The sequence below is a fragment of the Strix aluco genome, chromosome 5, assembly GCF_031877795.1.
Source record: "Strix aluco isolate bStrAlu1 chromosome 5, bStrAlu1.hap1, whole genome shotgun sequence".
In the NCBI taxonomy this organism is placed as follows: domain Eukaryota; kingdom Metazoa; phylum Chordata; class Aves; order Strigiformes; family Strigidae; genus Strix; species Strix aluco.
Window position 1 is genome coordinate 1,327,047 of NC_133935.1, and position 12,886 is coordinate 1,339,932.

At 39.9% G+C, this 12,886-nt stretch overlaps 1 protein-coding gene across 3 annotated transcripts in view; it reads right to left on the bottom strand.

Annotated features, from left to right (window-relative positions):
- SHISAL1 (shisa like 1) overlaps nucleotides 1-12,886 on the bottom strand; it is a 150,486-nt gene that overhangs the window by 38,904 nt on the left and 98,696 nt on the right. For all 3 annotated transcript variants that reach the window (XM_074825607.1, XM_074825606.1, XM_074825605.1), the window contains one exon: nucleotides 8,027-8,125. In XM_074825607.1, the coding sequence (XP_074681708.1) occupies nucleotides 8,027-8,093 (67 nt within the window). In that variant the 5' untranslated portion in view covers nucleotides 8,094-8,125. The remainder of the gene's footprint in view (nucleotides 1-8,026; nucleotides 8,126-12,886) is intronic.

Consider the following 12,886-nt stretch of genomic DNA (forward strand, 5'->3'; position numbering starts at 1 on the left):
CTATTATTGTTACTATGTTTCTGATTACTATTATTGCTATTATGAAAGAAATGCCCTCCATGCCAAGAAGCATAAAAATATTTAGGGAAACGTTTCCATACTGCTGTTCTAAATATATGGATATCTATAAACACCCAACAATGTTCATGTTTGATTCTCCTGGGATGACTTCATAAAAACAAAACGTCTATGTAAAAACTGCAATAAACGTTTGATGGCACTTGATTTACAGTCACTGTTCTTGACAGAAAATGTCTTCTCTACTGTAAAGGTCATTCTCTGATAAGGATTATTCTGCCAGAAATAGTAATTGCAAAACACTGTAACGGATCTGAACAACTCTGAATTTGCAAACGGATAGAACTAATAGAAATACAGCTATTCCTGGGAGTTCTTACATTTCTCCTTTATTAAGTTCTCATGTAAAGTGTTTATTGCAGCACTGAGGGCATTTTGTACAGGAATAGATCCCACTGATTTCACCAGCACATTTCCTGGGGGGAAAAAAAAAATAAATGCTCTCCATATATATTCTTTGAATGCAGACCTGAGGCTGATTGTTGTGACTGTTGTGTGGTGACAGACACTGTGGCTACCTCTTCGTGGTCAGACTGTGGGCAGACACAAGCTCCCTGACCATGCTCTGAGCCCACTGGTTGCCAACAGCTTTGTGCTGGAAGCTCTGCAACCGTCTTTAAGCCTCCCCGAGCAGAGGGGCAGGATACAGACCCCTCCCAGTATGGTCATAAGCAACCACACGCGACTTCCCAGTTGGTCTGAACAATCTTGTAAGAGACAATATTTGGTTCCGCACACTGACAACACTTCAACTGATTTACAGTTTGTGTTATGGTCGGCCTTAGGGCATCATTTAAGATTACACGTACCATAGAGACCCCCCAAAGGCCTTATACTCTAAGAAAAGTGAAATGGAGAAGAGTCTAAATATTCTTAGCAGTGACACGTTTCTACTGCGATTAGAGAGGCACAGCAATGCTGTAGGTAGCTGCACTCCATAAGGTGACACCCATTAATAAAGGATATTCACTTTGGACTGACAGAATTAACCCTTGTGACTCGGTGTATGGTTTTTGTACCAGTTTAGCGATACAAGAGGTTACAGATAATGACTTGCATGGATTTAGCTCTAACTGTACCGTATCTCTCTGCACATAGTCCCTGTTGATCTGTAACTATCCGTGCACCTTATCCAGCTAATCCTCATTTCTTTCTATGTTTCTTAAAAAAGCCTATTCCTAACAGTTTTGTTTCTCAATTTCATCAAATAGATTAATTTCAAGAATCTCTCCCTTTCTGTAGGTCTAGTCACATTTTAAGGATTGTGACAGTGGAGATTACTTCTTTGTGTGTACAGAGGGAGCCTAGAACAAAAAACAGAGTACTGAACTGAAGAGAAAACAAGGTAACTTGTACTGCCCGCTGAGTGAAGGAAAACCACTCTAAACCACTTTCTCTCTCTATATATATACACACACAGAGAGGCATGCACACATACACACAACTGTCATCGTTACTTTAACAAAAGAGAAAATCCTTTCGTAGATTAATTCAGTCAGGAACCGAAAGTGCTAGTAGAATGTTATTTCTAAAGGAACATAGATACTGAGAAAACTAATTACATATCTGCCCTTGCCCTGCCTGGGAAAACTGTGTGTTCCAAACCTGAGGATGCTATAATCAGTAAAGAAATTGTCTTTCTTTAGACTTTGGTTTTCAAAACCTCTGTAACTCTTGCAACAAATCTGCATGTTCAAATTCTGTCGCAAAATCTACAAAGCATGTAATTGCATGAACGTGTATTTGTCTGAACGAGTACTTACTTCCCCCATGCTCCCCCTTAATTAACATAGCAATAAGGAAAGTGTTCCAGGATTGATTAAGTTTTGAAAAAACTCAATGGCTGTGGTTGGAAGGGACCCCTCTGGAGTCATGTGGTCCAAGCCCTCTGCTCCAGCAGAGCTGGTTGCCCAGGACCATGCCCAAGCAGCTTTTGAAGGTCTCCAAAGATGGAGACTCTGCCACCTCCCTGGGCAACCTATGGCAGGGCTCAGTCACCCTCACAATGAAAAAGTGTTTCTTGACGTTCAGAGGGAACCTTCTCTCTTTCACTTTATGCCCATTGTCTCTGGTCCTGTCACAAGGCATCACCTGAAAGAGCCTGGCTCAGTCTTCTTTATATCCCCTCTTCAGGTATTTATATACATTGATAAGATGCCCCTGAGCCTTCTCCTCCTTTGACCGACCAGTCCCAGCTCTCTCAGTCTTTCCTCACATGAGAGGTGCTCCAGTCCCATTCATCATTCCGTGGCCCTTTGCTGGACTCTCTCCAGTAGCTCCCATCTCTCGTACTGGGAAGCCCAGCACTGGACACAGCAGCCCAGGTGTGGTCTCACCAGTGCTGACCAATGTCAACAGACAGTAAGTCTTATTATTGGACATAGTAAATGCAAGTGAAGGGGTAGCCTTCATAGTGTAGCACTGCACTTTCAAGAGTGATGTTTATCCATAGTATTTTTATTTACAGTATCCAGCAGAAGAGCACCCATCTAATCCTTCTCTGATGAACGGCCAGCTTTGGGTGCTTCAAAGGAAGATACAGATGTGCTATATTGAAAAAGCTCTGCAATAAACTCTCCAGTAAGAAAAATGCCTTTCCATTCTTCTCCTTTAGGGGTTGATTATGTCCTGAACATTTATTTGGGTTTTTATTCCCCACCTTGTCCAGTGTTCTCTCTCTCCAGATGAAGTATAACTTTCACTGAACCTAAAGATTTCATAGCAGAATTAGATGGTTTAATGTATGTACTACTTCAGTTGCAGCCGTAGAGAAAATACAACTGATCTGATCCGTTTAACAGTTCTCACTTTTTAGCCACCTTGACATTCTCCTCCTTAGTTGGAATATCTGCACTTTACCAGCTGTTCCGAGGAAACAAAATTTTCTTTGTTACCTGCAAAGCCTCAGAGCGCAACACAGATTTGGTTTATCATAATCAACAGAATCATCCTTTTTTTCAAAATGCAGGTATAAGGCCTTTTATGGCTAAAGATTTATTAACTTATTTTTCCTTTTAGAAGTTACATTATTACAACTACTTACATGTTAGTAATTTTTGATGCCTCCAGTATAGATGATGGGTTTCAAGTTTAGGACATTTTAATGGAAGATATTCCTTGCTAGAACTAGCTTTGCAAATAACAGGACAGCAAAAATGTCATTTTTCATATGTTATTACTACAACTTAGGTGAATTACACCAGTGTTAAGCTCCCACAACTGAACAGCAGCCCTGCAACGTTATACCTGACTTGCACATACATCTAGTGCATGATACAAGAATCAAAACTAGTTCTTTATGTTTCATAAGCAATTGAATACATCCATGCTTCTGAAATTATTCAGTGCTCTGAGAGACAGTGCACTGTGAGAGTGCACCAGAGGGCTATAGGACCCACAGAAGTTTAGCTTGCTCGTCACTGCAGAGTGGTTTTCTTAACAGCACATGTGAAAGCGTCCCCCGACCCCTCGATGAGTCCTTTGCCCGTTTTACAAGGAAAACAAATGCCAAACTTCTTTGGGGAAAGGTTGACTACAGAATGAAGGGAGAATGAAGATAACATCAAGTCAGAGGAGGAGTGATGTCTGTAATAAAATATAGTCCTAAGCAAATCCTTAAATAGTAAAATGTGTGTCAGTGATTAAAATAAATGCACAAATAAGAGAATAACATGGTGATGGAACTGCAGTCTCGATTCGGTAGTCAGTATGTGGTGAGTTAACCCTGGTAGGCAGCTAAGCACCACGCAGCTGCTTGCTCACTCCCCCTCCCAGTGGGATGGGCGAGAGAATCAGAAGGGCAAAGTGAGAAAATTCATGGGTCAAGATGCAGACCGTTTAATAAATAAGAAAAAACCCACCCCAACAACGGCAACAAAAAAACCCAACCCACAAGTGATGCTAAAGCAATCACTCACTACCAGCAGACTGATGCCCAGCCAGATTCTGAGCAATTTTTGGATAAACTCCCACCCCACTTTTATTGCTGAGCATGCTGTTATATTTGGATTGGACTGGAGTATCACTTTGGCCAGTTTGGGTCACCTGGGCCAGCTGGGTTTCCTGCCAGGCTCCTGCCCACCCCAACCTCCTCGCTGGGGTGCACAATGAGAAACAGGAGTGGCCTGGACCCTGTGTACGGGCTGTTCAGCAATAGCTAAAATACTGGTGTGTTCCCAACGCTCTTCTGGTCACCAGTCTAGAAGACAGGAGCACATGGGCTGCTGTGAAGAAAACAAACCCCATCCCAGCCAGCCCTAGTACACAGCGGTATCAATTTATTGCAATCTGTGTAATTTTACTCGCTGTCTTTGCTTCTCTGAGAATCAGAGATCTAACAAAGTATAATTATTTTTCAAAGCATTTTTCCTGAAAATAACTTTGGTTAAATCCTGAGGATCAAAGAGCCTTATTTCTACAGAAATACTTCAGATAAAAGTAATGTATCTGAAAGGCTCTTAAGTTTTCTGCTGCAAAGATGGCAGCTGTTTCTGAAGTGGAGTTGCCTGTGCAAATTCTCATACTATTTTTGAAAAGTATCTTTGCACAGGTAAGTGATACAGATGCTCCTACCTCTGTTCCTACCAATTTCGAGAAGAGAATAGTCTGTCATGCTTCACATGACTGATTCAAGCTCATCTTAAGACTTACCTACGTTAAAAAGTAAACAGTCAGTGTACATTGAACTGTTACTTCCATATCTGTTCACAGTTAGAGATCTGTGTAATGCTGATTAAATTTTTTATTTAGCTACTAAATTTTTAAAGTCCCAAGGCTTTCAGAACGGCTGGTCTTTATAAGCTTTCCATATGGATCTAGAAAAATATTCACACGTATGCATTTTACTTAGGACAAGGCAAATCATTTGAGATCCTCTGATAATTTTGCTATATGGATGTTCATTTCCTACTTCAAAGAAAAAATACTATCATGTGCAAATAATCTGTCACGTTTTGCTTGTTAATATAAGCTTTGCTGTCATCTCTTGATTTTATAAATGTATTTCAATCCATTAAATGAAAGCATCAACATTACTGCAAAGCAAATCTAAGAGCCAGCGGTCAGAAAGGGTGGTCTTCTTGCATGACTGCAGGCTGCTCCTCCTTCTATTCTGCATTCCTTCTGCGGCTAGCACGACTAGTGAGTGTTCACAAACCCTAAAGCTGCACCGAAATAAAACCAGTCTCAAGTTTCAGCATTCTCAATCCACTTTCATCCTTTTTGTCAATGGAGCCACAGCCTACCAACTCCGAACCGAAGCCTTTCTGTCCAGTGTTGTCTCTGCCCTGAGAGGATTTTGTCCACGTTAGGCAACTGCATCTCCTTCCTACCCACACAGCTAAAGCTGCCAAACGTCATCCTCGTTCTGAGCCAGGACCTTGGCGTGTGACCACACCTCTGCTGCACTGCCGCTGTCGCTGTTTGTCTCCTTGTCTGACACAACAAAGACCCGGCTCCCAGAACAGCCGCTCTGGGAACGTTTCTGTCGCTTGTGCCCTTACCTTCATTCTGCCTCTGGAGCCAATGAAGGGGACGCTTCCATTTGTTAAGTGCAGTTTTCAACCACGCATACAGATTTTAGAAATTTAGTACTAAGATTGTGAATCTTAGTATCTCAAAGACTTGGAAGTAAAGCCTGGTTTTACAGGCAGAAGCCTGTAAATCTAGGGAACTCAAAAGGAGTCTTGCCATTAGATTTTCATTTCACCTCAGTTTAAAAATAATGTTCATATCATTCCAGTGAGAGTAGCATCCTTTTTTTCCCCTGCCATTCTCACTGCATGAAGCCAGTAGTTTTCCTTTATGGAAGCTGACCTGTTTTGGACCAAAAAAAATTACATTCAAGCTGGCTGCAAAATAATAAATAATAAATTTCATCCTGTAAAATGTGTGTGAGTTAGCAATGACCTAAACCCACTCCTACAGATGTCAGTAGTAAAATTCTCCAAGGAGCAGAGTTAGACTGGCATGAAAGCCTTGTGATGATTTCAAATTAAGCCTGTACTCTACATGCTAATAGTGGATGTCAGATAATAAAATACTAATAGCCAAGGAGCAACAAGAAGATAAAGTACACGTTTACGAAGACAATAGATTGTGGTGGTAATAGATAAATTATGTAAGAAGTAAAAGTTATATGCAATTAGTTTCAAATAAAAACATTCTACTTCAGAGGCAGTACCTTTCTTCTAAGAGAGAAAAACACCAGAACACCAGCTTTATGTCTGGGTTTGAGGGAGTAAGTGTGTATATATACCAGTGGCTGACTGGTGCACACGTGGTGTAACCACAGCGTCCCATTCAACTGGAACACAGGTATTTACATCACCTTGAGGAAAATGGCTGGAGAAGTGGGATCTTGGGAGCTCTCTAGTAGAAGTCCCCTACAAAGAGTGGTAAAGGTGTGAAAACTTAACAAAAATCAACAGAAGAGACTGGAGCAACTGGAAGAGTTTTGTGATGTTTGATCACGGCGATACATTCACTGAAGACTTCTTGAATAACTGGTTTCATTCAGGCGTCAGGGAAATGGGTTTCTGAAATGACTTTAACATGGAAAAGAACAAAGCAGCTGCTACAACCCCTGTGGCTGATTCTACGATGGGGGAGGAAGGTGGTTACATAAGTAGGGATGCAGCGCCGTACCCAGGGACAGCAGTGGAAGGACTCTAAAGGAAAACAGTACTTTACGATTAGGCAGACAAGTAGTCTAGTTGATAATGTAACAACATTGCTAGCAAAAGTACTGTGTCAGTTATGCTAAATACGAAGGATCATTAGCAAGAATCAACTTGAACACTTACAAACAAGCAATGAGACCCTGGGCAACAAAATGCACATTTGAACTAATTGATGAGGATCTAACACCGAATATTTTAGGCATTACACAGACAGAGTAGTAAAAACTCTCGCTGGAGCACAAGGATACTTCAAGATACATAATGCCTGGTAAAGTTTTAAGTATGGTGGTTAGGCATGTGATGTAGTACAAGGGATTAAGGAGCAATGATGGAAAAAAAAAATCTTTTTGGATTAAAAAGTGCTGCAAGAATGGAGGATAAAAGAGGTTGTACTGAAAATTAAAAATTTATAGGATCAAATCTATTCGGACTAAGAACCATTTTAATTATTTTTTACAATATTCATTCATAATTACAGAAAACCTTAATGTCATAAACAACTCCTGAAGAACAAATGCAACTAGTAATCATAGCTCATTGCGCATCATAATCATTCAACTAATTCTCAGTCTAACAACTGACAGGTAGGTTTCTGCACAAATCCTTTCTGTGTGCTAGTAGCAAACATCTAGGGCAGATCTACCAAGCATCAGGAGAAAAATCTCTGGAACCACTCCCTGGTCCAGTCAATTCTTTAGATTCAGGAAAATAACATAATATTGGTGTACCATGCCATCACATGTTTTTCTTGTATATATATATACACACACACACACGCGAGAGAAATTACACTGTATCTAACACATATTCATCTCAAAAACAGCTGAAGTTCCAAATTCAACCCTTCCCATGCTTACATTCTCTTGTGTGCACATATAAAAACACACAATTGGAATCTGACTTGCTCTGCTTCCAACAGATGATTATTTAGCAAAATGGTTAGATTGTACGGTGGTGTAGAGCTTGCTTTTTTCTTTTAGATGAGCTGAAAAACTACCATATCAAAACAGTAGCTTTGTTTCTTTTAAATTTTTAGCCTGCTTTACCATGCCAGTGTCCCATCACCTTTTCCTTCTTCATCTGAATTTTCAACTGCGTTTCAAATTTCAGCTTTCAGTTCTTAAATACAAAGAGGCTTTATTTATTTATTACTCAAGTAACAATCCATTTCATCTGGTTTGTTTTGCAGGAACCCAGTATTAAAATGCAACTATTTTTTCCCCTGTGGTACACATCGGTGAAAGATAAGTTCAAAGTATAAAACTTACCTGCTGACAAGAGTAATGAAAGTAGAACCATCAGCACATTCAAGGACTGTTGACCACAACTTGTCATCGTTGGCTTTCATTGGTCCATTAGAGAATTACCTGTTTGACAAGATGCAACGTCATGGTTAAGCGTCTGTTTCATCTCATTTTCATTGTTCAAACTTTTACTTCCCCACAAAGCTTTGGTAAAATGAGATGGCTTCACACAATAAGAAAAAAAACCCACAACATTTTTCTGGACTTAGAAGCAAAACAAATTGTCCTTTCTATATTTTCGTTAACATTTCTCTCTCACTTCACCATGAATGTATACAGCTATTTACACACTTTTCATTAACCCAGAGTAGAGATGAATCATATAAAGTCTTGACTGGATATTCACACCTCCCCTGTAATCTACATTCAGCAAAACTGCGCTTGTTTTACTGTCACAAGAATGGACTGTTGCATTATGCCTGTAAGGACTAGAAGGATATAAACAATATAAAAATAAATTGGCTGCTTTGAAAGTCAATCTGTTTTACCCCATTAGAGGGTGCAGTCGCTCAGAAAGTGGGTCGAGCAACTGAGATGGTTGGAAACATCTCAAAAAATGCCTTTTCATTAGAATCAGAGCACTTTACGGGATTATTATTTCTTGTTTTCCTAGAAATGAGGGTGACATGCGATGCAGTTTGGCTGGCAGTCATCATAAAAAGGCTATCCTAGTTCTTTGCAGAACAGCCCCACAACTGGGTGAGCCCAAACACATCTTCTATCCACCTTGATTCAGCATCACCAGCTGCACGTTCTACATTGCAGAGGCTCTGTCCCAACACAAGTACTGTCATCAACATCAGTCAGAATGTCTGGTACCCCACCCTCTTGTCACTGCTACTGCTGACTGACACTGCATGGATGAAGTCTTCAGCATCCTGAACTCATGTTGCCATTAGAGAATAATAAAGAGGTAATTTACTGGTTTGTACAACACCACTGGGAGCTTGGGCTATAAACCAGAAAGCCTAGGTGGTGCTACTGACAGCTGGTGGGGTGACTCTAATTCTTGGGTTGTTAAAAAATAACAAAGGAGCAACTTGGAAAAAAGAAAGGAAAATGGCAATTTACGTAAAAAAATTACACATTTTTTTCTGACAGCTCAAGAGCAACACGGTGCCAAATGCTTATGAAATCAGTGCTGTATCATATCAACTAGATGGTTTACTAATATGTGTCTACTACGATCTACTGAATCAAATTAAAATCCCAAGATAATTGCACCTGCATGTAAAAAAAGGGGAGCGGGTTAAAATCAACATTATCATGAATAACTACATTCTGAGTAACATGTAGGCACAGGAGAGGAGACACAGTGCTATCCACAAAGTGTTCAGAGAAAAAAGATTTCTCACTAACAAAAAATGCTGCGTCTGGCACAAGCAGATTCTCTAAGAAGTCATCTTAGCATATGAAAAACAACAGATCACAAGCCTAAAAATTAATGTAACTTTTGTACAAGAAATCCTGACAGGTTATACTGTTATCTGCAAGCATGATTAACATCTAAACCACTGTATTTGTAGATTTAAAATAATCAGTTCTTCCAAGGGGAAAACAATTAGAAACCATAACATTGTGAGGAAAAAAAAGAAAAATGAAGAAAACTATGAATGCTAATTAAGAATATTTCTCTAAGCATCACACCTGTTTGAAAAAGGCGCCACCTTTTTTCAGAAGGATTATCATATTAAAACACCAAGCAGACTTAAAGTTAGAATTGCATAAGAAAACGATACTGAATATAAGCCAGAGGTTAAGAATGTAGGAGTTTCATCAAGAAAAACAGATACAAAGAACAAGCTATTGCCAATATGGTTGGGAATAAAAGGAGGAAGATTTTTTTCATGAGTAAACCAAAGCTGCAGGAATTCTGATAGTGATTCGTTACCAGAGGGAAATCGTGGCTTTAGTAACAGTTAGTTAAAAAGAGATCAATGAGCACTTCTGTGTGTATCTGGGAAGAGACAGATGTTTGGTATAGCCGAGACTATTAAATAGTTCCATATCAAGAATAATTTAGGATGACATTAATGAGTTGATGCTAAGGTTTGTAATTCGATATTTGCAATTCCATGTAATTTGTATCCAGTTATTTGAGAAGAGCTGGCTGGGGGACATACACATCCTTTCTTCAGTTTGCTGGGAAACTATGGCAGCTTTAGAGGACCCGAAGAAACCTAAGGACATTTTTAGCAGTGAATGAGATAATCCAGGTAATTACAAGCTTGTGAGTGTGATGTGGATCTAGAGAAAGTTAATGGAATGGTTAATATAGAATCCAATTAGTAAATAATTAAGGAGAGTAATATAATGCATTTCACTGAGGGCTTATGATAAAGTAAACCCAATTTATCTTAGCATTGTTGTTGATGAAGGTAGCTTAAAGACAGTAATAATATAGTAGATTTCTGTAAAATATCTCACTTAGCAGCATGCAATTTGACCAGGCAGTGAGAATGATGGGGAAAAACCACCCCAACGTATCACTTGTGGAAGACTAACAGACTGGAAGCAAGTGGCATGTTTTTTGAAAAGTACAATCTTGCTAGTAATTGAGTACATACGGCCTTACTGATCATTTTTTTATCAGTACTGTATGTAGAAATCTAGAGGCTTTTCAGGGAGGGGAAGATTTATTCAATTATGTCCGACAGAACTGGCAACAATGAAAGTGGCATTTTAATCCAAGTCTTGTGATGCCTGTATTTTATTAAGCGCCAGCTGGGGGGATCAGAGCAAGAGACTTGAACACTAAAGGCACACATCAAAGGCCAGGAGAGTGACATAATGTGTGTAGATGTACACAGATAGGCATATTTGTGATGATAGGGAAATGCTCCGATTTTGTAACTACTGCTTCAGTGACCATTAAACTGAGCATGACCATTTTGGGGAGGACATGTACAACTAACCATTCACTGCTTGACCGTGTTGAATTATTTTTCTTTACATGCTGCTGTCTGACTAAAGCAGCCACATTTATGCAGTATCATGGGGATGTCTCTGAGCTATTAGAGATCGATCAGCCAGGTGAAAGAGATGGGCAGGAGAACCAGCGGCACGCTAGAAGGAAGTGCCTAGATTGCACAAAGTATTTCCTAGTGCTAGATGATAGAAACATGGTCATTATCAGTGATCTAGCTGAATAATTTTTTATTATAATTATTAGTCAGGACTGACAGGGCACTTTAAAATTAGAAAATTACATTAGAAGGAAAGGGGAAATGTAGGTTCACAGAATCACAGAATCGTCTATGTTGGAAAAGACCTTGAAGATCATGCAGTCCAACCATTGACCTAACACTGACAGTTCCCAACTACACCAGATCCCTAAGCGCTAAGTCAACTTTACTCTTCAACCCCTCCAGGGATGGGGACTCCACCACCTCCCTGGGCAGCCCATTCCAACGCCTGACCACCCGTTCTGTAAAGAAATGTTTCCTAATATCCAGTCTAAACCTTCCCTGGCGCAACTTGAGGCCATTCCCTCTTGTCCTGTCACTTGTCACTTGGTTAAAGAGACTCATCCCCAGCTCTCTGCACCCTATGACATAGTAGGTTCAGTTGTAGTTTCTTTTTTGTTTTTTTAATAAAATTTGAGGGCCTGGAGGTTACAGATTAGTTCTGTAAATCAGCAATTAGAAGGGTGGTCTAATGCACCGATTTTAATTTTTAAGGCACCATTTTAAGCTTATTTGTGTGACTGTGGAGGGAAGGAGAATGCCCATCCTTTCCCATATCCTTTGAGGTTCCTAGCCTCACACCACCTCCTCCCTTCTGCTAGCAATCACAAGTATCTCTGCAGCTACGTCATAAAGCACACTAAAGAAACAGGGGAGGAATCATAGTTTCAGAGGCTTTTTTTCACTGTGTTTCAACATGTCTACTACGAAACAGAAGAAATGGTCCTTCCTGACGTTTTTTAAGTTGCTTTGCTATCTTTTCACAGAATCAGGATTACGTTCGGAATATTGCTCTCCCTGCAGAAGATGCAACAATGAATGATTCAACGAGAGCAACATTCAAAGGGAAGGTGCTGTGCTGTTATGATCACGGGGACAGGACGTTAATGTGAGACACAGCCCGTGGTGGCTTTTTGTTTCTGCGGACGAAGAGCCTGCAGCTGCACCGTAACTTCTAATGTCACCACCACTACAGAAACCAAACTCGTTTGCCTTTAACCTCCCTCCTCACTGTGGACTTCAAGTTCAGGGACCAGATCTATGTATCGGATCATTATGCCAGATTTTACTTTTTATTTACACGCCATGACATTTTAGCTCTTCCTCTGCTGCTACGCACATTGCTTTGGTTATCCTCAGAGTTTTATCTAGTTGTCTTTTCTTGAAGGGAATCAGTGAATCACTGGAAAGAAAAGTTGCCAAGAGAAATAACAATTTCACGTGGCAAGATTTTTATGTAGAAATAATTTTCCCCTCGTTTTGAAGGAAAAGCTATGTTTAGAAGAGATATTTGAAAAACATTGCGTATTTTGCATTTTTTGGTTATTAGAAAGAACAAAAGGACCTAGCAAGAGAATTTATTAAATGCATCAACAGTGCCTCATAAATTATCTCTGTATAGAATAACAGAAAGGAAGGTGATTAAATAGATCACTTAATCCATCTTTCTGCCACAGGATTAAGAACATCTAAGGCATTCTCAGCAGAAGTTCACAGAATCTCGACCACCAGAGGGGTTTTCCAGCCTTCTCAGGCAATTCCCTGCCAGTGTTTCTCTTAACTTTAGGGCTAGAAAGGTTTTCCTATGTCTAACTTGCAGCTCCTTCACTTTGATTCAAGCCTGCTCTAACCCCAGTGG